The 27,096-nt window shown below is 33.9% G+C and overlaps 1 protein-coding gene across 2 annotated transcripts in view; it reads left to right on the forward strand.

Moving 5' to 3' along the window:
- Positions 1–27,096, forward strand: part of UVRAG (UV radiation resistance associated) — a gene marked incomplete at both ends in the record, with an annotated part of 258,086 nt that overhangs the window by 144,112 nt on the left and 86,878 nt on the right. For both annotated transcript variants that reach the window (XM_084256101.1, XM_084256102.1), the window contains 4 exons: positions 944–1,028; positions 2,894–2,981; positions 3,874–3,934; positions 11,986–12,151. In XM_084256101.1, the coding sequence (XP_084112227.1) occupies positions 944–1,028; positions 2,894–2,981; positions 3,874–3,934; positions 11,986–12,151 (400 nt within the window). The remainder of the gene's footprint in view (positions 1–943; positions 1,029–2,893; positions 2,982–3,873; positions 3,935–11,985; positions 12,152–27,096) is intronic.

Here is a 27,096-nt window from a genome sequence, read left to right on the forward strand (position 1 = left end):
TAAATCAGGCATATAAACATGAATATTAATCACTACAATACTAAAAGCAAATACTTAAAGGAAATGAAATATTCTGTAATGGATTAGAATAGAACTTATCATTTAAAATGTAGAATATATAATTTATATCCATGGAGTTGAGTTTTACGTAGTAATAAAATACTATAACTCAGACTGTCAACATATAGACATGCTTGTGACATAATATGGAAAAATCAGAATATACATTTCCTGTATACTATGATTGTGACTAAAACTACTTATATGTATGAACAAGATGAAAGTTCATAAAAAGCGACTTATATTTATGAAGACATATTATAGTAGTCAATGCAGGTAATTTTTCCTGCTCTACTTTATACTGCTCTTTTTTTATACTTTAAAGTAATAAAAGTAATGTTATATAGCATTTGTGATTGAAAAGAAATTAACTGCTTTTAAAAAAGCTCTGTTTCAGAGCGGTTTATATTCATAGCAAAATTGAGAAGATGGTATAAAGATTTTCCATATGCCCCCACCCCACCCCACATGTATTTCCTCCCCCATTACCAACATCTCCCACCAAAGCTGTACATGGGTTATATTTGATGAAACTTTAGTGAATTGTCATTAACACCCAGGATTCATAAGGTGTCCCTTCCCCCTTTAAATGAAGTTATCTGAATTATAAATTCTCATCAGGGTTTCCTGGTCTGCAATCCAGAATTCTGAAGGCAAAGACTCTTAAGACTTTTTCTCTTGTTTTCCTGCTGGAGGTTGAACTTGTGTAAAAACTAAACCAGTAACAGTTTATTCTACTTAATCACCCTGGGCCACCCACCCACTTTACCTTTTAACTATTTTCTTCTCACAGTCAGGGAACGGGGCTCAGCATATTTGGTTGTGATTGAACAGTCTGTCTTCCATGTAACATCTGGAATTGTCTCCTTTGATCCCTCTTTAGGAAGTGCATTTTCCACTGAGCATCTCAAACTTCAGCTCCAGAAGGAATCCCTAAATGAGCTGAGGAAGGAATGTACTGCAAAAAGGTAAATACAAAACAAGGAATAATTTTTATAAATTTTGAGTTTACTTTGAAAATAGGATTTGGAAATAAGCATTCTTTAAAATCTGCTGGTATTTGTATTTATTACACATATGTTAGTGCCACATTCATTTATTCAAAAAATACTTTCTAAGTGTCTACTGAAAAAAAGTGTGTGCTGAAAACAAAAAAAAACAAACTTTTTTTTTTTTGGTTTTGTTTAGCATTTTTTAGAGGAATGTTGGTTGTGGAGTGAAAGATTTTAGCTACAGTTGCAGTGCAATTTATTGAAAGTAATTTGAAAGTAAAACAATTAACATGAGTTTTCAAGAGAAGGAAAAAATATGGCAAAACTAATAGTTTAAGAGGAGAGGTCTGATAGCAATAAAGGAGATAAATTGGAAATTTTCTGTCATTTTCTGTTAGAGATAGTTAAAAAAAGCTTCTAGTATAAATTCATAATCAGCAAGTTGAATACTGCTGTTCTGGTTTTCAAACAGCACCATGACTTAAAAATGTTTGAATCTTCTCTGACTGTCTTCTACATGTAGAGTTTATAGGGTTTTTTTCAGTAATTTCTTCAGACTTACTCCCGTTTAGTGTTAGCTCATTTGGATTACCTCAACAGTTTGTAGATTATCTCTCTCAACACTGGTCTCTCCTTTTTTCCAATTCCTCTCCCATATTGCTTTCAGACTTTTGCTCTTAAAATATTAGTTTTGCCAAATAAATTTTTCAAATAAATTTTCAAATAAATTTTTCAAATAAATTTACTTTCAAATAAATTTCAAATAAACTTACTTTCAATAAATTGCACTGCAACTGTAGCTAATATCTTTTACTCCACAACCAACATTCCTCTAAAAAATGCTAAATAAAACCCACCCAAAAAAACTTTTTATTTTTTTTCAGCACACACATAATTTGTTGCCAACTTTGTTCTTTTCCTCATCTTCACTCACTTTTCCTGGAAAATCATCCCATCCTGCATTTTGCTTCAAGGAACTTTAGCAATTGAGGATTCACAAATGGTAGGCCTGGAAAGAACTTTCAAGATCATCTAGTGTAGTCCTCTGAGTTTGCAGATAGGAAAGCAAGGTGCTGAAAGTTACTCTTTTTTTGTCCAGCTCACAAGGAAAGGAGGAATACATTGTACTGCTAATTTTACATTAGACTTTGATCACAGGTTCTCCATAATTACCTTTTTTTCTTAAATTGTAAATACAGTTCAGCTGGTAATTTTGTTTTATGGATATTTTATCTGTTGGTCATATTTCTTAAGTAGTTCAAGACAGAAGCTGCATATCATGCCCCAACTTTTTGCTCACTTCTTTTTATTCATTTTATTTTTCTAACTTCACAACAGGTTATTTTCAAGGTAGTTGTGACATGTAAATGTGAGGTAAAAATAGAATGCTTTTTTGAGGAAACACTATTTCCTGAAATCAAATCAGTCTCACATTGGAAGAGACCTTGGTTAGCTTAACCAGCCTTTTAAAATCTTTTTTCCTTATTTGTAGAATGGGTGTGATAATACCAACCTATTTGAGTTGTTATTATAATTTAATAAAGTCTTTTGTAAAGTTCCTGGCACCTAATGATAGGTGTTCAGTCAGTGATAATTTATACCCTTTGTATCAGTACGGTGCTGGACACACATGAGGCCTCAATGTATAGTTTAGCTTATTGACAGTATTTAGAGATAGGTCAAGGACTAGTGATAGCTATTATTCTTGCCTATACTTCTGAGTTTTTGTGGACTTCTACAAACCATTTAATCTTCCTCTGTCAGTTTTGTGGAAATAAATGTTGTAAAGCATACAAGTATATATTTTTTAAACAACTGTGCTTTTTTTCTTTCCTCCACAGAGAACTTTTTCTGAAGACTAATGCACAGTTGACAATTCGTTGCAGGCAATTACTCTCTGAGCTTTCCTACATTTATCCTATTGATTTGGTAAGTTTCAAATTTTCTTTAAATAGTTTCTTTTTAAAAAGATGATTGCCATTTAAAACTTCCTCTCAGTGGAAAATCCTCATTTCTCTAATCTTTATCATATCCTGTCATGATTCATTCAGAAACTAGTATCTATATAAAAAATAAATTTAGACTTAGTTGTCATTAGGTCCCACCATTTGATTTTTATATCAATTTGATGGTGGCATGTACTCATCTTCATAGGAAATGATACCAGATTATTTCTTGTTTTTTTGGGATCTTTTTGCTCAACTAGATTATCCACTATCACCATTCCTGACATATGTGTACAGATACATATGCACACCTTAAAAAATTTAACTGCTAATTAATTTATATTTATTGATATTTCTGAAGATATTTGTGGGGTAACTGTCAGGATGTTAAATTTTTAAATCTAACTTCTTAGAATAAACAGTAAAATTTCAGTTAAAAAAAAGGATTGTCTAGGGTTCTTTTTAAGAAAACCAAATATGCTCATTTTAATAGTTTCATTTTCTTTTTAATGAAGAGATTTAAAAGACTAATAGGTTTTTCAGTTGCTCATATATTAAATTCCAATCAGCATATTTCATTTATAGTTATGAATTTGTCAAAGGATATTTTTATGATAAAAATTTACATGACTTTTCACTTGGACATGATGTTTTGAATGTTTATTTTATTAAAAATTTCAAATATGTGACTATAGAGAGAATAGTATAATGTATCATCATGTACTCATCATTCAGCTTCAATAATTATGATAATCTGATTCTAGGACAGTATTGTCTTTGAGTTAACATTGATCTGAATTCTTTAAGATTTGGCTTAGAATTTCTTTGCTTCATAAATAAAAATAATTAAGATCATTCTTTGGTTATATTCACAGAATGATCATAAGGATTACTTTGTTTGTGGTGTTAAGTTGCCCAATTCTGAGGACTTCCAAGGTATTTTATTTCTTTTTTCTTATAAAGACTTGGTGTATTTAATTTATGGGTATGTTGCAGGGGGAAAATAAGAGACACTTGAAATTTTGGTTTCCTAGCCTTCTGTCCCATCCCAATTCTAAATGTATAAATATATGTAGATAGATAAATATTGCATGGTGAGAGACTTAAGAGAATATTTGGTTTAATCTTGGAGGGAAAATTTATTGAATCTTATATTTGAAATTTAACAACAAATAGTTTTCATGTGGGCTTTAAGAGAATCAGAATACTAGCAATTTCTTCAGAATACCAGTAATTTCCCTATACTTTTGGTTTGATTTTTCGTAAAGGGTTTGTATGTGGTTGGAAGCAAAGAAGAACAAACATTAATCTGTTCTACTGTTATTTAGAAAGTCGTATTTCTGCTGGGGTGAAAAGTATTTGAAAATTTAGTTGTTATATCGTCATTTCTTTTCCCTTTGAATGAAACGAATTTTTACATTGAAGGTGTTATAGAGTAGGATTCATAGTAACTGCTATACTTAAAGAATATTTTATTTCTTCTAGTCTCCTTACCAATTTATCAAAGAAAATAATTTATTTAGCATATTTTTAAAGAGATTTTTATTGTTAACAAAGTAGGTTCCTTTCCCTTTGTCTAAACAGTGTTCTCAGTTCTGTTAAGTAGCTTTATCAATTATTCCCAAAGCTAGCATATTATTTGTTTGGAAGAAGTTGTTCAAAAGGAGAACATTACTAGTTTTAATTGGGACATTTTTCCATTTCCCTATTGAGAAAATATTGTTATTTGTGTTTCTTTAACATTTAAGATTTTTAATATATTTTCTCCTTTGGCCTTTACAGTCTTTACAAGTGTTTGGGATATGCTAGAAGGGTGATAAAATAGGATAGTAGAACCTATATTAAAGCCCTGGTTCTCCTTTTAGAAACCATGAAATTTGGAACCAGTCATCTAAGCTTTGAGTTCATTTCCTATTCGATTGTATGAACAGATTAATTCATGTTCTGCTTGAGGTCACAAAACACACAAAGGAAGCCTTTAAGGAAGGTATTATAAACTCATTTTATGATGGGTAAATAAGCTATTTTAGTGACTTGCTCAAGACCCCAAAAGCTAGGTAAAGAGCTGACTTGGATTTGATGGTTCCCATTTGTACAGTGTTACATTACCTCCACCCTCTGTCACTCACTCAGATGTGCTTTGGTGTTAATCTTAGGCAGAATCAGGGTATCTTGAAGCTCATAACACATCATTTTCCTTATTCATTCCATGAGTCTTATTCCTTATTCATTATTCCATTGAGTACTTTCATTCCTGCTCCAGATTCCAGAGCTAAAGAATATCTATTCATTGAAAAAATATTAGTTGAGCTTCTATATGCCAGGCACTGTGCTGGGTTTTGAAGATATAGTGACTGAAAAAGCAAAACTGTTCTGTCCTTTCATGCAACATACACACTGTTGTGGGAAGCAGTCAATAAACAAGAAAGTAAATATATACAACTACTTAATCATTCTATAATATGCTCTTATAGAAAATAAGGGGTGCTTACTTTAGATAAATTGGTCTCTGAGGATAAACAATTAACAGAAGATGTCAAGGCTGAAAGTAACTAATGTGCTACAGCTAAGGGGAGGAGCAGTCCTTGGAAGAGTCAAAGGTCATGATGGAGGAATGGCCTTTATATATCTGAAAAACTCAGGGTAAAGGTTTGGGAGAAGATCTATGTATAATTTGGACAAATCATACATTCTTTCAGAGCTTCATTTCTCTACCTGTAAATGAGGTAATAGCTACATCTCACCTTGTTATAATGATTGAATAAGATAACATTTGAAAAGGCTTTCATATAGAAGGCACTCAATAATTGTATTTGGAATTAGTTGCAAGGAGGAAGGGAAGGAGGAGATAAGTGAAGGATTGGCAGAAAAGACCAGAGTAGGGCCTCCCCTGGTGGCACAGCGGTTGAGCGCTGGGCTGTGAAGCTGCCCGCAGCCTCTGCAGTGCCAGTTGGATCCTGGCCGCCGGCGAGGGTCCCACATGGCACGCAGACCTCTCCTGCCGCCCCTCAGCAGTGTACTTCGTCAGTCTGCCTGTTCTGTTCCCCGCTCTGGCTCTGGTGAATTTTCTCACCCTCCCGCGCTTCTGACCGTACCTAGTGTCAACCACTATGGAGAGCTCTGTGGAGATTTCTGGACCTACTAAACATAGAGCTTCCATATGATCCAGCAATTCCACTCCTAGGTATTTACCCAAAGGACACAGAAACATCAATTCCTAAGAGCACCCGCACCGCTATGTTTATAACAGCACTGTTTACAATAGCTAAGCTTTGGAAACAACCCAGATGCCCAAAAATAGATGACTGGATCAAGAAGATGTGGTACATGTACACCATGGAATATTACTTAGCATTCAAAAAAGATAAACACATGCAATTTGCAGCAACATGGATGGCGCTAGAAGGGATCATGCTCAGTGAAATAAGCCAGAAAGAAAAAGAAAAATACCGGATGGTCTCACTCATAGCAGGAATCTAGAAAACTTAAATAAGGGACCAGGAAAATGAATAACTATAAGAAAGTGAAAATCAAAATCAACAAACAACTATGAACCAGAGACACTCTGTGGGGGGTGGGGGGCGGGGAATGGAGGGATTGGGGTCAAAATAAGGGGGTTGCAATTATATGGGGAATATAAAAATAAAATTTATAAAAAAATAAGGGGACTATCCAGAAAATGCACGGTATGGAGTGATCATTAATAGACCTGTTTTGGTGCTTGAATAAATGCTCATCAAGAATACAAGCAGCCATTTAAAAAAAATAGAAAGAAAAGAAAAGAAAAGAAAAAAAAAGACCAGAGTAGTGAGCAAAGGGAAGGTTTATGTCAGAGGAACTAGGAGAGGCTGAAAGCTGGCCTAAGGAGAGGTTTTGTTTGTTTTTCTTTGAATTGTCAGTAGAGTGGGAAATCACTGATGGGCTTCAAGAAGAGGAATGATACAAGTTAACTTATATTTTCAAAAATCACTCTGACTATTAAATATAGAATGATTTAAAGAGAGGCAATAGGGGAAGCAGGGATATATGTCAGTGTTGGTGGTCTGTCACCCCAGTCTACTCTGGGAAGGTCTTGCTTCTGTTTCTGTCTTTTTTGAAGTGTTTTGTTTCCTTATGACTTTCACGTATCTTTCATTATCTATATTTAGTGTACCTAACACACTTAATACATTCTTCTGCCACTTAAAAAATTAGTTTAACATTTCATTGTAGTTGCTAAAAAAAGAAATGGGAGATAAAACAAATGCATGTTTAATTTGACTGACCCTATTCATGCCCCATGATTCCTAGGGATCTGATAATTTAAGAAGCACATGTTGTTGTATTACACCAGGCATTTGCATATACCAAATTTATTGAATATTCTCCTGTGCGATGTCTACTGTGCTAAGTACAGAGAGTATACAAAAATGAGCAAGACAAGGAGATTTAAGTCTAATTGAGGACATTAAACTTGTGCTCAAACCAATCAAGAAATATTTATTTAAATCAACCTGGGTATCAGGTACTTTTCAATTTAAACCTGGGACTTTAAGAAGTAGGAGTAATCAATTTTATCAAGAGATGCTCAGGAAAACCTTTATAGAGAAGAAAATGCTTAAGTTGTCTTTAAAAGATAAAATAGTATTCCCCTATTGAAAGAAGGGTAGGATATTCTAGGTTACGTAAGTAGAAATATCATAATATGGAATATCATGTACAATGTTATTTATTTCATTCTCACAACTGTAATATTTAATTCTTTTTGTGGGGCAAAGAATTAAACTCAATTTTTTCAAATGCAAGAAAATTGAGACTTAGTTAAGTTTCCCAAAGAGTCATACTAGTCAGTGACAGAGGAAAAAGTCATCCTTGGTTACCTGATTTAAAAATCTATTTCCTGTCAAGATGCAATTGTCTTCCTTGTTTTGAATGATAATCTCTTCTAAACTTCTGAACATGTTTCAATGTTCTGTAGCAGCTGCATTCTTGGTGAGGCTCTAGTGAAGGAACTCCACACTGGTGTTCTATGATATTCATGAGCTTTACACTGAATGGGTCGATACTGTTTGGAAAACTCCATCACAGTGGCCCAGTATTTATTGTGCTTTTCTAATTAGGTAAGTTACTGTGAAAGTATGCCCTAAACCTGCAGGCAGAAAGTTGTCCAGTGAAGGGTATTCATTTGAGTTCCATTGACTGAGACATTTTCATTAAAAAAAAAAAAAAAAGTTTGTATGTGTTTTTTTAAGTACTCTATAACACGAGAGCCTTTTGTGGTAATGAGACCCAGATTTCCTTCTGTGTCTGTATCCCTTTATGCAGGCATGATTTCTTGGAAAGGAGAGTCCATATGTCAAACAGTGTCTCATTCAGAACATGGAATCATTCCATAGATGCTGTGGCAGTGATTAGAGTCTTAAATATTTTGTCCTGTCTGGATCAGTGGGTGCTTGGTTCCTTAACAAATCAGCTGCCTCAGTGATTGGGAAGGCAGGATGGTAAGAGCTTTTAGATCACTTACTGTACTTGGATGCTTTTGAATATTAATAGTTTATCCAACTTATAAGTCAAAGGAACATTTGAATTATTTTATAATGTCATGGCTATTATGTGTTTGTGGAATTTATTATGAAAATTACAAAAAAGCTGCGACTCTATCTCTGCATTTAAAAAGCAAATCAGAAATTATTTTTATGAGGAAACTACAGATTTTAGAGGAAACTACAGGTTTTAGATTTTTTTTAAGATCCCTCACACATTGTTTTAATCAGCATCTTATTCACATACCTGAATCTTGCAGTTTATTCCTGTTCCTCCCTGAACCTTTTCACACCCCCTTCAACTTTGTCTCACTAACAAAACTATCATCTATGACCTTTGCAACCTCCAGAGTAGCATAAGGCACACAAACCTCTGCTCTGCATTAGGTGTTAGGGACGTCATTAATGCTTACTGGAAAAGCACACCCCAGAGAGCCAGGTTTTGGCTTTGGCAGGTAAAAAGTCTTTTAGATCTTGGAATGCTGGAAACCTTAAACCTTTTGGTTTTTTAGTTAAAGTGATTGGCAACAGAATGTGACATCTGAGGTTTCGTGGCCAGCAATAGCCATAATTAACCACATGAGCTCACATTTTCCCACTGGAGGTTCAGTGGTCTTGGGGTGATGAAAGTAACTTCCCTACTAGGAGGTGGTTTTCCTTTTGAGGGTATTGGAATACCCTTGGGTCCTGTAATGCCGCACCCGTGGTCCTTTTAAAATGCTTTTTAATATAAAGCTTCAATATTGGAAATTCAACACCATGGTGTTTAACAGTGATGCTATGACTGAGCACTGTGCCCCAACATGGGGAACAACCTAGAAGTTTTAAGAGGTGGAGCGAGGAGTCCTGTGGTGAGTGTAAATAACCGGAATCGAAGTTGATTTGATCCAATTTTCAATTTTTGCTGTTTCTGTTTGGTTTTTGATTTGCATGTGTAGGTTTCTTTTAGAGATACCTTTTTATGTTTAAATTTAAGCAGAACTGTTTTGATCATTGATAGGAGGTGATGTTGAAAGACCAATTTTTGTCCTTTTAATACATATTTGGATATAGTCTCAAAATATGCAATATAAATCTTTTACTCCTTTAGTAATATGGAAAAATGCAGATGCTTGAATTTTTAGCATTGGAGAAATTATTTTACATTCATAGTTTGCATTTGAAGCCTATTTAAGAGATCTGCTTTTACTACTTTTAGAAAGTTTCTAAATCCTGTTCTTTATCGGGTCTTATAGGAAAGGAAAAGCTTAGTGTAAAGTCCATACAGGAAAGTTTGAGCTTAGCCTAGTATTATCCTTTGTTACTGTAAGTCTTCTTCTTCTTCTTTTCAAAAGAAGTTTTGTAAAAACAATATTTCAAATTCAATAAACCTTTTTCCTTGTAGCGACCTCTCGTGGAATTCATAATGCCAGCTGTGACTCCTGGGGTAGACTAAGGGGGACAGAAGTGTAGATGCAGTTCTCCCTCTTACTCCATCACTCATGGTTTTATCTCTATATATGATTTTGGCTTACCACTTGGTTCTCATTTTTCTCACTTCTAAATTGAACACACCAGACTCAGTGATTCCTAAGGTTTCTCCTACCTCTCCTATATGATTAAGTTGTAATGTGATGACTTTAAATTGCAATGTAATTTTAGTTTCTAAAGTAGACATACAGAAACTTGGGTAGAATATTTCAGAAGTCAAGTGCCGTGGTGCTCAAGGTCCTTGGGTGGGACTTAGTAAGAGGAGGTGGTCACTAAAAATGATTTCAGTCAGACATTACTCAGTCATCACTTGAAATGAATGTTAACTTTTCAACACTTTGATTTGAGAAAACATCAAACATGAGTTGAGAGACATATTCTTTATTTAAATCTATGCAAGTCACTGAGGACTCAGACTTTAGATTTGTTGCCCTTACTACAAAAGTTTGAAGAAATTGACATGGTACATGTGTGTCTCATGCTTGGTATGTTCTAGGCTCTGACATTTAAGAAATTAGTATATAACCCATAATAAGGTTCTAAAAAAGTATGGTAGGTTGCTTTAGGACAGACATTGTTGTCAGTCCAGCCTGTTAGTATGTTACTTGGGATGGATTCTTTAACTACTTTGAGCTTTAGTTTCTTTTTTATTTTTTTAATTTAGTTTATCTTCCTACATCATTGTTAATTTTTGAGTTTGTTTCTTAACCTGTAAAATGAATTAAGTGGAATTTGAAAGATGACCAGTTTACTAATTGTTGATGAATGATGATTGTCATAAATAAATTACTGTGGTCAATTGCTGATGGAAGAAAAGTATTCAAAAAGTTACCTATTTTTATAGTATAATCTGCTGTGGTATTCCAGGGTAATAAATTCACTGAGCTATAGATGACTGTTGTGGCTGTCCTTTAATAAGAAGCTAGTGCTTAAATAACTATAAATATGAAAAATATTACTCATAATTGACATTAAAGGTACCTTTAGAAGTCAGGAAATACGCAAACCAAGGTTATCTTAGTCATTTTAGTCTTTCTCTAGCCAGAGTTATTCCAGTTACATATTAAGTCTTAACGGTGTGGGTGTGGGTGGGGGGAGGGTGTTCATTCGTTTTTTGTGAACTTTTTCAAGTGTTTTAAGAACACTGTATACCAAGCAGTTACTTTTTTCCTTCCTCCTAAGACAAATTTAAAACCTTTTGTTTTATTAGTCTCAGTTCTGAGTTACCTGAGTGATGATTTATCTCTTGATAGGTAGCCCCAGAAATCTTGATGGTGATTTAAAAATACAATTATCTGTGACTTCTTAAAAGATAGATACTTATGTTTGTACATTTTTTCTAATGGTTAGTTGCACTTGAATTGCATAAATAGGTTTTGTATTAACAGTGTGGTTTTGGACTTATGTTTTTACTGTTTAAAATATCTCCCCCTTTTCTTCTCTCAAACTTCATAGACTTATTTACACAACACTTATTTTTATGAATATTGAGAACATACCCCATAAATATATATTATGCTATTTCATTTCACTTTAAAATTAATAGTATTGTATAGTAGTAAGAAAATACAACTGTATTTGCTTATAAAGTTGCTAATAAATAAAATGTATATTGCTTATATAATGTACATTATGTTTGAACCTCTATCACGTTGTGTAATAGATCACTGAAGAAGTTTTTCTGCCTTTAAAAATGCTGAGAAAGAATGTAATGGATATTTGAGGACACTGAGAACTCTTTATATATAAACACTCATACATACATACATATATATCAGATGTTAATCTCATCAAATTAATTATTGGGAAATAGTTTCACATACAGCAGTTGAAATTGCAAGTCAACATATGTTTATATGTTTAGATTTGAATGAAGTGCATAATTTTTATAAACAGTTTTTATAAAATCTCCTTTGAAATTGCTTTATTATGATCTCATAGCTACATTTGTAAGGTAAATAGTTGTTTTCTTTTTCTCTGCTTTTGAATTCACAGCAAAAGATGATGGAAGCATTGCTGTTGCCCTTGGTTATACTGCACATTTGGTCTCCATGATTTCCTTTTTCCTACAAGTGCCCCTCAGATATCCTATAATTCACAAGGGATCAAGATCAACAATCAAAGATAATATCAATGACAAACTGACTGAAAAGGAGAGAGAGTATGTATCTTTTTTTATACTTTTGACATCAATTCAGTTTTGAAACATGGAATACACTAAAAATATAAAATGTGGTTTAGATCTTGGTAAATTTTGTATATCTTTTATAAAGTCCTCCATTTCTTTTAAATAGGATGTACTCATTCATTTAATTTGTAATGGTTCAACTTCTGCACTTCTTAAAATCACTAATAGTAGCAAAATTCACCCATTTAAGTTTAATTTGCTTTGTGAGGACAAGTATCATATACTTTGCAAATATTCATGTAGTATTTGTGAATGAGTGAAATGGTTAAAGATTCATTAAGAGAGACAGCAGCAGATTGTACATATCACTGAAAGAGCAGATCAGACATTGTTTTCTTTATTCCTAAATGTGTCAACTTTGACGGAGCTTTTACAGGGTTTTAGATGGAATCAGATCTTTATGGGAGATGAAAAATAAGAATTGCACTACTCGTTTGGCAAATTATACTTAATGTAATAGCCTTATGAATTCTCAGCCCCTGCCCTCTGATTAGCTGCCTCATGTGGCTACTGGCATGTGAAATTAGAGTTCAAAGCCCTATTTAGCTGGTTTTGTTGGGGAGAAGGGGCGAAATCTAGTTCTTTCTTTTGACCTATTAGAAACATGGGTCAGGACTGATACCTTGACTAGACCATTACTTGTGCACCTGCAGTCTGTAAAGGGAAACTGAAATCTTCACTGGATTTTGAGTCTTAGACCCAAAACACAAAGAAATGTAACCAGAGATCAGCTGCAGTGTTTCCACCCTCCCCCCCACCCTCCTTTATTTCTTCTTTCACTAAAACCCACTGAGAAGTAGGTTTTAAAATGATTTTTTTGAAATAAAATATATTAGTCATCGTTATTTGTGCTTCCTGACTGTCTGTTGGATAATACATTCAGATTAGTGAAACAATAATTAAGCTAGTCAGAACATATGGCTTTTCATGTCCTCAACAGATAGCTGAAAGTTTTTGTTTTAATCTTAGATGAAAAATTGGGAGTGATGTAATTGGCAGGCAATTTGAAAACCTGCTGGCAAGGCTTTTACAGATCTCACAAAAGTGGTCAGCTATTTTTCTATAGTAGAATTATTGAAACCTAGAGAAATGTTAGTGCTTGATTTTTTTTGTACTCTGTTCATTCCTTGAATAAAACCCCAAGAATTGCCTTTTTTTAAACTGGATTTCAGAGACAGAAATTCTATAGTACAAAGAAATTGTGTTGTGTCCAAAATCAGACAGTATTGGGCACAGATCATAGTCATGGCACATGGATCTGAAAAATGAAATGATCCATTTTAATGATCCTCCATCTTTTTCCTGTGATTGGGTACCTGGAGCAGTTGTACATACTTGTCCATACAGAAAGGGTGTGACTTGAGTCTTTTTTTATTTCTTGCAGCCACCTTGACATATCTAAAGGTTTATGGAGCTTCTCCTTTAGCATAACTAGTTTTCATTTTGCCAGGGGGGAGGAGAAAAAGAAATTTACTGAGTGGCAGTGAGCAGACTGATTCCATATCCATATTTTCTTGGCCCCTCTTAATCTGGCAACCCTGATTTGTTGAATAAGTGGATGAGGTTTTTTTTTTTCCTAATGGTGTCTCCTTGAAGTAATTAGAATACCTTCAACTGTAGTGATGTAAGTAACAACTTTTTGGTAGAAATAATTACTAGAACTGAGATGTCATTTGTATAAAGCTTACATTGAAAACATAGATGTTTTCAGATTATTCTAGTTTCATACTGCTATAATTCTGACTTCTTATTTCTGTTATTATGTGTTCCAGGCATACTTAAACACCTGTTGACAACATATTATATTAAGAATTATAGATTCTTTCCTATAAAAATTCTCAGCTTCTGTTTATTTTGCAGAGAGTTCAGAAATAGTTGCTGTTTCCACTAAATTAGCATCTGTTTGCTTTCATGGTATCTAATTAAATCTGATGACCTCCTTTCAGAAATGAGGGATTTTCACAACGTGTATAGGCTTAAGTGCTGTGGCTTTAATTTCCAACTCTTCTGCTGTTTATACTATAAATTAGAGCATTTTTTATAACCTTTCATCTTCATTTTATTATAGGTTGTTTCTCAGATGCTGGCATTTAGAGTACCTAGCCACCCAGACCTCAGACCTTTAAGTTGAACAATGAGTTGTGATGACTTGAGGCAGTGGGGAAGGGCAGACCAAACGCTTTGGCTTTCTTTTCTTTTGTTGTTGTGCATCTTAAAATATAATCAAACAAGTATTTTTCAGGATGATTAATATTACTGAAATGAATGAAAGTATTAGTTCTTTCACATTTTCCATTTGGTTATAGTAATGTGCCCTAAGTTAAAAAAAATCTCAAAAAAATTTTTTTCTGTGAAAATGTTTCTAAATGTCTATAGTCCAACTCTGATATAAGGGTACCTAAGGATGCACCATGGAATAAAATGAAGCTTTAAGAAAAGTGTTCACGTCTATGCAAAATTTCAGACTTACTGTGTTTTAGAACAAGACAGATTATTAGTAGGTTGTATGATTCAACTCTTCATTTTACAAATGGAGAAGCAGATTGAAAGATAAAATGAGGTCACACAGCAAGTTGCCTAAGTCACTTTGATATAGCCCACTAAGGAGAGCAACCCAGATGTTCTGTTGAGTATAATACTTTTAAGCAAGCATATGGGAGATGAAAGTTTGTTTACTTAAATGAGTCTATGTGTGACACTATATTACCCCTTTTCCTGACGTAAGGAAAGACCCCTGGTGAAAAGTGTCATAATGTAAATTCCTGTGCAATCACCGTTTTAAGTTCTCACTAAAAATGTTAATTTAAGCCTTATTTATCAGTTGTTTCTAAGAGGTACAACACAAAAGTACCTCTCTTTTCTTCTCTCTTGCCTTAACGTGCTTAAACTTGGTGGAGTTCATTTGTTTTTGGTTTTTGTTTCCAATTATTTAAATCATTTGGATCTTGTCAGCTTCACCTCTTACCAGTGGCTATGGAAATGACCTGAGTCACAGTTTTCCTGGTGTAATACCTTAAGTCATTAGGTTACTCTGAGGATTAAATGAAACATAGTGCTTAGCTCATAGACGATGCTGAACAAAATTTTGCAAATACTATTATGTATATATTGAGCTTTGCAATACAAATTCCAGGCAGCCATATAAATTATTACTAATTCTTGCTAAAAGGAAGAGTAGACCTTAGAAATGGTTAAGGAATATTCAAAGTGCAACCACTGGCATGCTACTAGGTTTCCTTTTGTAATAGTGCCATGAGGTACTTTGTCTCTTAGTGGTATAAATGTGTAGGACTAATGGAACTTCCCAGAATGCAAGGAGAAAAACTGGTCTAAAGCTTGTCTCTTTTATTTCAACTACTCAGTTATCTGTTACCTATTAATAAGTAAAACAAGTATCTGTATTTTGGAAATAATGGTTAGTGAATGCAGAAGCTCTTATTCTTCAAAGGAGTATAGAAAATGTTCAAACTAAAGAGTTCCCAGCCTGGCCCACTACTTGCTTTTTTAGTCTTATCCCAGGCCCCCTCAGTCTATAGCCTATGCTTTCAGCCAAGCTCTTGTTTTCCAGACACATCACATTATTTCCCACCTTGATACGCTGCCCATGCTATTCTGCTTATCAGAATAGCAGAAGGCCAGATGGCTGGCCTTCCCCAACCATATCTCTAGGATCAAAATTGTGGTTGGACATAAAGACCTTCCCTTCCTTATAGTCTGAAACTTTCCTTATAAATTCTTGATTTCCCATGGTTTGTTGTACTCTCATTCATAGCCTTTGTGATCCTATGAACAATTTTTTTTTTTAGGTAGTACCTCAGAAATAAAGTGCATTTAAATATACTCTCATTTCATCTTAACAAAACCCAGTGATGTGGAGGTGTATTAGAGTTATTTGTTTTACTCATGTCTGAAATATTTTCATTGTAGAAATTGCATCTCACTCAGAATTAAGCTTACTCCATTGCCTTACAGAGAGCCTTGTATTGTGTAGACACTCAATAAATATTTCTGGAATTGAATAGAAGAGCAAAAGGGATGCTCAGTTTTTGCAAATGCTATTAGGTAATCTGACACTCCAGACTTGAGTCCATAGTTTTAACTCTAGATACTCTGGCCAGGACAATCATTATTTCACGCAGTCCCTTAGGACCAGAGCAAGCTATTAACGTCTATGCCTGTTGTAATGGAAGGCACAGGCAACAGTGCTGATGGGGTGTCCAGGAGTGAGAGCAAAGAGCATGTTTTAAAATGAGGAATCCCCACGGAAATTCAGGCAAGAGAGATCAACAAAATAAAAATGCAGAAGGTGGTTGCTGGGTGAGACAGGAAATGAACACCTTGTGAAGATTAGGCATTCCACTGAGAGAGGGGAAATGTGGAAAGTGAGTCCAAAGTAATTGGGCAACTATTTCATTGCTGACACTTGGAAGCATATTGTTGTGTGTGTTTTTAATGAAGTGTGCTTTTATAGTGCTGATGTTATTATCTGGATGAGGAAGTCTTCTCTGGTATTATTGTCATCTCAGCTTTCTGCAACCAACTAAATTAAAATACAGTAATGTAATGGGACAGTGGGATAAGAAAGAAAACCAGATGACTCTGACATGTGACCCCAATTTGAACTTACTGCTTTTCTGGCTTGCAATACTCAAATCAGAATAGAGACTCAGTGTAATGCTTGGGATGGGGTGGAGGAAAAATATATTTAGTTAATAGTGTGTTTTTATGGGTTAAATATTGCTACAATTTTAGAATATGTGAGATCAGTGTTTCTCAGCTTGAGGTCCCAAGAGCATCACTGAGCTTTCCAGGTAGTCCACAGACAAGCGTTTTGCAGCCATGAATACATATCACATGACCAGCATAAATGCTTTGGGTTCTGATGTGAATTAATATTTGCTTTAATAAATATGACTTTATATGTTGAAAGGAGCACCATTTTTCTTTCAATGTTTGATATTTTTGATAGACAATGAGAGAGATGAGGATCAGTGTATCAGTCCAGAGAGTTTGGAGCAGATGATTTGTGGAATCTTTTGATATTCTGGAGAAATAGATGGATGGAAAGAGCAAGAAAATTATTTGTTAGGTAGATGTGAAATTATCTTAACTTCCCAAAGCTATTATAATAGTTCTCTAGACCGTTTTCCAGGGATAACACTTATGTCCCAGATAACGGTATCAGTGTAAAACAAATTTATGTCATTCTTTTATCCAGATAGTTCTGTCGCTGCCAAATTTTTATGCTTCTCCCCAGTGACAGTTTACATTGGATAAGATCTCCAAATGTGACTTCTGAATCAGATTACACAATTAGTTGGTTTTCATAGTGTTTTTCTTTAATTCCTTGAAATAAAAAACTGATGTGATACTTAATTCACATATAGTTAAATCACAAGAGAATTAAGTTACAAAAGGGTTATATCACAACAGTCAAGTCATGTATTAAGGACGAGTACATGTTAGTCACTGTATAGAATGCTGGTATTGGGTAAAATCACTCAACTGCTAAAGTGGCATCAGTGACAGAAGGCAAATCAGCAGACAGTTGTAATGAGTGCAATAAGGGCCACATTGGAGATCAACATGGGGTTGAGTTGGGGGTGGCCCAAAAAGGTGTGCTTCAGGAGATGGGGCCTAAATATGTAAGCTGTTGAGTGTGGAAGAGGATTAAGATCTGTCCCAGCAAAGACTAGAAGCAACAAAAGGACATAACATGGGCACAGATTGCACCTTTCTGTGACCAAATCTTCTAGTTTCTTACCTTGCCTGTAAGTCAACTTCACTTTATTACTCGGCAGATTTCTTTGAAGCACATATAAAATAAGGATGAGTCTATAATTCAATCTTTAATCTGTGTAAAAATAAAGGTAATTAAAAAAATTATAAGCTTTAAATGGTCAGTATCAAGATGCAGTCATCAATTTATTCAAAGCCAGAATCCTCAGATATTCCAATCCCTAAGTTGGCTTTCCAACAGAGTGGATGAATCTGTGAATGTAGAACCTGCAGAGAAAAAGAAATTCAATAACTCGGCCTGTGTAGTTCAAACTTTTTTTGCTCAAGGGTCAGTTGTATTATATAGAAAATCAAACAAACTGTCTCTTGGTTACCTCTATTATTCTGTATTATGGTTATTTATGATTATAGAGCTAGTATTTAATTTTTTTAACTTTTTCTGTTCTCTTGTAAAATTACTTTCAGAATATCCATTACTGTGCAACATTTTTTTTTAAAGCTACTTCTTTTAAGACTAGAATAAAGTCTATTATTCTATTCTATTCTAAGACTAGAATAGACTTTATTCTAGTCTTCCTTTAAGACTTGATAGACTGTTTCTTTTTTTGTTTCTCCTTATGAACACAGGATAGATGTGTGGATTGTTATATTTTCTCATAATTCATGTCCTTTTCATTCACTAGTTCCTGCCTCTTGATTCATTTTAAATTTATAGTGGTGGTAGTAGTTCTCTCTGCTCCTTTTGAGTGAATATTGATGTTAACAATGCCTAGAATTTTGAGTGCTACTTATTTATATTATTGGAAATCTTTAAGACTTACAAAAGAATTAATTTTTTTCATGCTCCATGTTAGTAACTCCAATTAATATAAATGATGGCTCCCAGGTTCATGATGTGAAGAATCTAGTAATGAAATACTACAAGTGTTCACTGTAGTTAGTTGTAGGAATTTACTGCTGTAAGTTAATTAAACACACCAGTAAGCAACTGGAGCATTTTGTTATTTTAATTTGTATAAAAATAAGGTTGGTAAGTTAATAAGAAATGACAGTTCTCTTGGTGTTTGATTGACATCTATACTAAAACTCTTTTTAAAAGTGTAGATGACGAGTGAATTTATTGAGAAAACTTCTCTTGTAAGATATTCCATATAGGAACATTTATTTTCAAGTGTGCAGTAGCATAATTTTGTCATTTCTGGTTTTAAAAAAGTTACTTACTAGAGGAAAACCTTTTTAGAAGCCACCTCCTAATATTGAGCTTGCTAAATGGTGTTCTGTTTGTGAGGGACAGAATAAATTTTTGAAATTTTTTGTTTTTTTATTATTATTGTGTTTTCTGTATAAATCACAAATTGGGGGATTCATGAGTTGGTTGAAAGGGACTTGGGTAAATAATATGTGATTTTCCCTCAGCAAGTACTAAGGGAAATGATAGGTATTCCATCTTAGGAAGATATAAATTGATCACAATTAATTTAAAGTCATTTTCCTTATCATTGTATCATTTTTTAAAGTATTTACTTATCTTTTTGTTATGTAATTTTGTATTATTAAATACTTCTCAATAAAGTTCATGGTCTCAGAATTATAAATATACAAATGAATCTGCTCAATTACTGGTTCATTCACTCAATGTTAAATTAAGTAAATATGTGTTGTGTAAGAGACCTTGTTCTAGGTTTTTGGAATATAGTAGTGACCAACATCAACAATTACAACAATCTTTTCTTCTTTAGAAGAAATGATTGGTTTAAAATCAATTCTGTAAACACTAAATACCTACTACATGAATATGCTTTATGGTAGATGTTTTTATAAAACATATACAGACTGAAAAAAAAGAACATACTTCCTAAATTTATTTATCTAATTTGAGAGATAACAAAAATTACGTTGTTCGAGCCTTTTATTTATTACACTCCTGTCTTAATCTCATCGAAACCCTTGTCTTGTGAATACATTGCAAGTTTTATTAGAAAATTCCTTGAAAGAGCAAGGAAGACAATCTGATTTTTAGAGGAGAAAGGTTAGATTGATTTAGGTGATTTGGGACCAGTCTCAACATTTTGTCATTAAATATAAAGATCTAATAACTTGAGTAAATGCACTTTTTTATATTTGAGTAAATTTTATTGATTCATAAGCCTTTTAAATTTCAGGTGTGCATCTTTACCCCTATGTGTATTTAAGCCTCCCCTTACCTACTCCCAAAGTTCTAGTGCCCTTTTTATTGCTTGCCTTTTGATTTTTAAGTCAAAATGACAATATTATGCTTAAATAACCAAGTGCTCCTCTCTGCAAAATATGTTAGCAGTCGTGACCTACTGATTCGATGAGACAAAGTCAGAGGAACAATAGTGTTTTTCCACTCAAAACTAGCTGTTGAAACAAAAGGTTACAAATATTAAATTAGAAATACCATGGTTCATTGTCATAAGTTTCACACATGGGCGTACTTGAGTCCATGCATGCACACACACACAGAGCAATATGAGTTACTAGAAAAAGTATAGAAGTCCCCAAACAACCAATCATTATGTTACCAGATGTCATTTTTTTCTGTTATTCCTCTTCTTAATGTTATTTTCAACACTTAAACTCCTGGAACATACTGAAAATCAGCTTAATCATAGATACACTGAAGGATTATCCAATATACTATCTCCATCTAGGAGTACTACACTTACTGAAAGTTAAATTATTTATGGCTCCTTCACTTGAAGTGTTTTCCATTTTTATGTAATATCTTGGTGATAGAAAACCAAAGGGGAAATCCAAGAATACTGGTGTGAGAGAATCTAGAGCTAAAATATAGGGGAAAACACACCTAAGAAAATAGAAATCATCTGCAAAAAGACTTTTAAGTATATTCAGAATTCTGAAAGATAAAAGAGAAAATAGCATACATAAAACAAGAATAGGATTTTATAAATCAGAAATAGGCAGTTGTGACTCAAAAAGTAGATTTTTTTTTAAGTCATGTTGGAAAAGAAAAATCTATATATTAAAAAATAAAAATCCGCATCAGATAGTAGACTAGACCCACATAAGGAGAGAATTTGTGGGCCTCCCCAGTGGCGCAGCGGTTGAGCACTGGGTTGCAAAGCTGCCCCCAGCCTCTGCAGCACCGGTTCGATCCCCGGCTGCTCCCCAGCCACCGGAGGAGGGTCCCGCATGGCGCGCAGACCTCTCCTGCCGCCCGCTGCTCCCCTCAGCAGTGTACTTCGGTCCTTCTGCCTGCTCTGCTCCCCGCTCTGGCTCTGGTGAATTCTCTCACCCTCCCGCTCTTCTGATTGTACCCAGTGCTTGTATAAATAAATCAAATAAATAAATAAATAAATCTTTAAAAAAAGAGAGAATTTGTATACAGTAAAATAAAAATGAAACTATCACCCATAATACAACCCAAACACATAAATTATGAAACTGAAATCATAGGACATAGAGAATGATAAAGAATTATAAACATTTATCTAATAAAAATTCTAGAAATGGGGCCTCCCTGGTGATGCAGGGGTTAAACACAGTATTATCAACCTATCGCCAGCCACTGCAGCACAAGTTCAATCCCACGGCCAGGGAGCAACCCACACGGCCAGCAGAACTCTCCTGCCTCCCCCGCTGCTCAACCTCAGCAGTGTGTTTCAGTAGAGCTGCCTGTTCTGCTCCACACTCTGTCTGGTGAATCCTCTCACCCCCGTACCTCTGGCTTACACCCCAGTTCTTGTATTCATAAAATAAAAACAAATCTTAAAAAAATAATAATTCTAGAAATGGGAATTAGAGGGAATGGCAAGGAAGAAACTTTTTAATGACTGAGTGAAAAAATACAGAGAAAACATGACAGAGAAAAACAAGGGGACATTTTTAGATACAGTGAAGATTGAATACTCGTAAGATTGTGAACAAATGATAAAAGTTAAATGGAATGGATTTCTTTTGGAAAGTAAAACAAAATTGATTAAAAAGAATTGGGTAAATTGAATAGGATTTGTTTTCTTTGTATGGTAGAATTCATATGTAGACCAACTCTAAAAACAGGATTAGAAAAAAAATAAGTGTGTCTGTTTACAAGAAAATTTCAAAATTTAGGTAAAAAACTCAGTGAGGCAGGAACCTGAAGAGAGAAAATAAAGACTGGGGCTATTTTTGCCTTGAAGACATGTAATCATACAAATTTGAATCATATAAATCAAAATAAAAAATAAAATTGACAGACCAATGAATTTATGAAGTAAATAAAAAATAAAGAAAATGTATGAAAGCTCAGCCTCTTAATTCAGGGAAGAGTTAGAGGCTCAGCATTTTTAAAAAAAATGTTTCATGTAATTCTCTTTAACAAATTATTGGATATATCATATGGTCATTTCTATAAATGCCAAAGAATTCAGTAAAATTGAATACTTGTTTAGAAAGGCAATATGGACTTTGATTAGGAACATAATACTGTGGAACCAGATGGTATGAGTTTGAATCCAACCTTTCCTTCAAAAGTATATGTAGGGGGCCTCCCCAGTGGCGCAGCGGTTGAGCGCTGGGTTGCGAAGCTGCCCGCGGCCTCTGCGGTGCCGGTTCGATCCCCGGCTGCTCCCCGGCCACTGGAGGAGGGTCCCACATGGCGTGCAGACCTCTCCTGCCGCCCGCTGCTCCCCTCAGCAGTGTGCTTCGGTCCTTCTGCCTGCTCTGCTCCCTGCTCTGGCTCTGGTGAATTCTCTTACCCTCCCGTGCTTCTGACTGTACCCAGTGCATGTATAAACAAAAAACAAACAAACAAACAAATAAATAAAACAAAAAAAATGTGTCTATAAAAAAAAAAGTATATGTAGGTATGTGTGAATGATAGCAAACATTTATTTATACCCTTTCACCCTCCCTTATATCTCCTTGACACTTTCTGCTTCTCTTTCCTTCGTCACTTCGGAAACCTCACTTGGTTTATTAATGTTAGTTTCTATAAGTATCTTACTTTGTTGAATTGTCCACTGTGTAAAATCCAATATTTGTCCTAGCTAGTGTAGGTAGTGTTACCATCAACATGTAGAGCATACAGTTGTTTGAGGTGATGGTTTCACGTTCTTTGGATTGATGTCCAAGAGTGGGAATGCTGGGTCATAGAGTGTATTCATTTTCAGTTTTTTAAAGTTAGTCAACATCACTTCCCATAATGCCTGAATTAGTTTACATTTCCACCAACAGTATAATAGGATTCCTCTTTCTCCACATTCTCGTCAGTACTTGTTGTTTGGGGTCTTTTGATCATGTGCCATACACACAGGTGTGACGTGGTATCTCATTGTGGTTTTAACCTGAATCTCTCCTATTGGAAGCGATGATGGACATTTTTCCATTTATCTATTCACTTTCTGAATATCCTCTTTGGTGAATTACATATGTTCATATCTGCTGCCCATTAATAATTGGGTTGTTTTCTGTTGTTGAATTCTGTAAGTTATTTTAATATATCTTGGGTATTAACCACTTGTCATAGATACATTTTTTTTTATCTGCTGTGTAAAAACTTTTTAATTTGAGATTTTTTTTTTTAGTCTGCATCCTAAATTTAAGGTAATTCTAATTATCTTTGCTTATATTTCCCTGGCCATAGGTGCCCAAAAAAAATATGGTTAATATTGATGTCATGGAAAATGTTACCAATGTTTTCTTCAATATATTTTATTATTTAGGGTCTTATGTCTAAGTATTTAATCTGTTTGGAATTTATTTTGTGCATTTAGTCAGAGAGTGATCCAATTTAATTCTTTTACATATGCCCTTACAGTTTTACCAGCACTTCTTATTAAAGAGACTCTTCCCATTGTATGGTCCTAGCTGATTTGTCATAAATAAACTATTGATATTTCATGGGTTTATTTCTGGCCTTTTGATACTGTTCCATTGATCCATGTGCCTGTATTTATGTCAGTGCCATATAGTTTTTTAGAACTGTTGCCTTGTAGTACATTTTAAAGTCAGGTATTATGAAGCTCCTGTTTCTCTCCTTTTTTCCTCAGGACTTTTGCTTTTGCAATTTGAATCCTTTTCAGGTCCATATAAATTTCAATTTTTGATTCAGTTTCTTTTAAAAGACTAATTTTGTTCTTTTGATGAGGATTGCATTAAATTTATGTACTGTTTTGATCGAGTAGGATAATTTTGATTGTATTGATTCTCCTCATCCATGAGCATGGGATATCTTTCCGTCTCTTTATGTTATTATCTAAATCATATAATAATGTTTTCTCTTTCTTGTTGTATTGGGCCTTTACCTCTTTGGTTAGGTTGTTCCAAAAGTATTTGATTATTTTTGATGCAGTTGTAAATGGAATTATTTTCTTAATTTCTTTTTCTTCTCATCTGTGTTTGTATATAAAAATGCAACGGATTTTTTTGTATGTTAATTTTGTAACCTGCCACTTGGCTATATTGTCTCTAAAAGCTTTTTGATGGAGTCTTTAGGGTTTCCTTAATACATTATCTGCAAATATTGATGGTTTCACTTCTTCTTTTCTGACTTGAATTCCCTTTATTTGCTGTTGTCTGATATCTCTCCCCAAAACCTCTAATACTAAATTAAACAGAAGTCATAAGTGGGCATCTTTGTATTGTTCCTGATTTTTTTGTTATCATTCCTGATCTTAAAGGGAAAGCTTTTCAGTTTTTCATGAGTTAGTAGTCTATTGATTGTAGGTTTGTGATGCATAGCCTTTATTATATGTTGAGGTATGTTCCTTTTATTCACATCTTTTTCAAAGTTTTTATCATAAATGGGTGCTAAATTTTATCAGATGCTTTCTCAGCATTTGTTGATATATTATCATATGATATAATAAAGATATTATCATTTTTTAATATAAGGTATTACATTGATTGATTTATGTATATTAAGCCATCCTTGCATCCCTGAAATAAGTCCCACTTGATCATCATGTATAATCCTTGTGATGTATTGTCAAATTTGAAATTTTAGTATTTTGTTGACGGTTTTTGCATCTATATCATCAGGGATATTGGTCAATAACTTTCTTTTCCTAAAGATAAATTCATTTGATAAAATCATTTATAAAGCTATCTAGTCCTGGGCTATTGTAATTGGTAAGATTTTTTTTTTTCTGTTTCAGTTTTTGAATTTGTGATCAGTTTATTTGACTCCTCTGTGTTTTCCTGCTTTAGTGAACTATATGGATCTAGAAATTTGTTCACTTCTTTAATGATGTGTGATTCTTCACAGTAATCTCTTATCCTTTGTATTTCTATGCCATCTGTATTTCTTCTTTCTCATTTCTGATTCTGTTTATTAATGTTTTCTCTTTTCTTTATTAGCCTAGCTAGTTTTGTCTAATTTGCTTATATTCTCAAGGAACCAAATTTTTTTAATTGAGATAAATTTATTTTTAAAGTTATTACAACTTTGATTGTGTTTTACAGGTGTAAGATCTTCTCCTTCAGGTGCACCATACCCACCACCCATCGTCCTCCCATCAAAACGCATTGTCCTCTCATCAAAACCCATTGTCTTCCACTATACTCCATTGAGCTCTTTCCCCACTTTAGCCTCACTCCTCCCCAGCCCCTTCTGACAGTTCTACAGTCAGATTTCTAGGGTGTGTTAATTTGTTTGGCTTTGTCTAACCCTTTGTTTCACTTGTCTACATTCCACATATAAATGACACCATACTGTATTTGTCTTTCTCCTTCTGACTTATTTCACTTAGCGTAATCCTCTCCAGGGCCATCCATGTTGTCCCAGGTGGCAATAGTTTGTCTTTTTTAATTGCTGAGTATCATTCCATTGTGCATAGATACTATATCTTCTTATACCCTCATCTGTTTTGGGCACTTAGGTTGTTTCCATAGCTTGGCTATTATAAATAGTACTGCAGTAAACATAGGAATGCACTTTTCCCTTCAAATTAGTGTTTTTGTATTCTTCAGGTAGATACCTAAGAGAAAAATTTCTGGGTCATGTGGTAGATGCATTTTTAATATCTTGAGAAACTTCCTTTTTTTTTTTTCCACAGGGGCTAAACCAATCTACATTCCTACTAATAGTGCGTGAGGATTTTTCTCCACATACTTACCAACTGAAACCAAATCTTCATTTCATAAATAATTCATGTAGTCTTTTTGATCTATTTTATTTCCACTGTGATTTTTATTATTTCCTTATTTAAACAAATTTTGGGTCTTCTTCCTCTTTTTCAAATTAATTTAGCTATAATATTAAGTCATATATTTGGAATTTTTCTTCCTAATGTATTCCCTCTTAAGACCACTTTTGCTGCATCCAGTGTGTTTTGGTACTTTATATTCTTGTTTTCATTAGTATGAAGATTTTTTTGACTTTTGTTTTAATTTATTCTTTTATCAATAGCTATTAAGCAGCATGAATTCATATTTTTTCTTTTTTTTTTTTCTTTTTAAAGCTGATTTCTAGCTTTATGGCATTGTGGTTAGAAAGAGTACCTGATATAATTTTAATCTTCATAGTTTTTATTGGCTGTTGACATGTACTCCAACATATAGTCTATTCTTAAAAATGTTCCATGTGCACTGAACAATGTGTATGCATAAGTGTTGGTGAGGAGTGTTCTATATGTCTTTTAAGTCTTTTTTTTCTAGTTCCTTATTTAAGGCTCTTGTTCCTTATTTGTGTTCTGTCTTGTAGATCTGTCCATGGTTGTAAGGGCTGTATCTGAATTCCCTAGTATTATTATGTTATTGTCAGTATCACTCTATAGTTCAGTTAGTAATTATCTTATATATCTTGGTGTGTTCCATCATTTGGTGTATATATATTTATGAATGTTATTTCTTCTTTTTGTATTATGCTTTTAATCATAATATCCATCTATCTCTCATTACCTTTTTTAATTGGAAGTTTATTTTATCTGCTGTAAGTATAACTATTCTTGATTTTTTTTTTTTTTTAATATCCATCCAGGATTGTCTTACAGCCTTTAACTCTGCCTGCTCTTGTCTTTGGTGATAAGATGGATTTCCTGTAAATAGCAGCAGAATTGTACTTTGTTTTAAAATCCCTTCAGCAATTTGTTCTATTAGGTTACATTGTTTCTCTCTTCATCCTCCATGTTATATAATTGAGGTATCTTTTATGTCTTTGTTTCTGTTGCTTTATCATAATCCCTTTAAAACTTCTTTCAAGGGGGGTTTGTTGT

Source organism: Talpa europaea (genome assembly GCF_964194135.1).
Source record: "Talpa europaea genome assembly, chromosome: 1".
In the NCBI taxonomy this organism is placed as follows: Eukaryota; Metazoa; Chordata; class Mammalia; order Eulipotyphla; family Talpidae; genus Talpa; species Talpa europaea.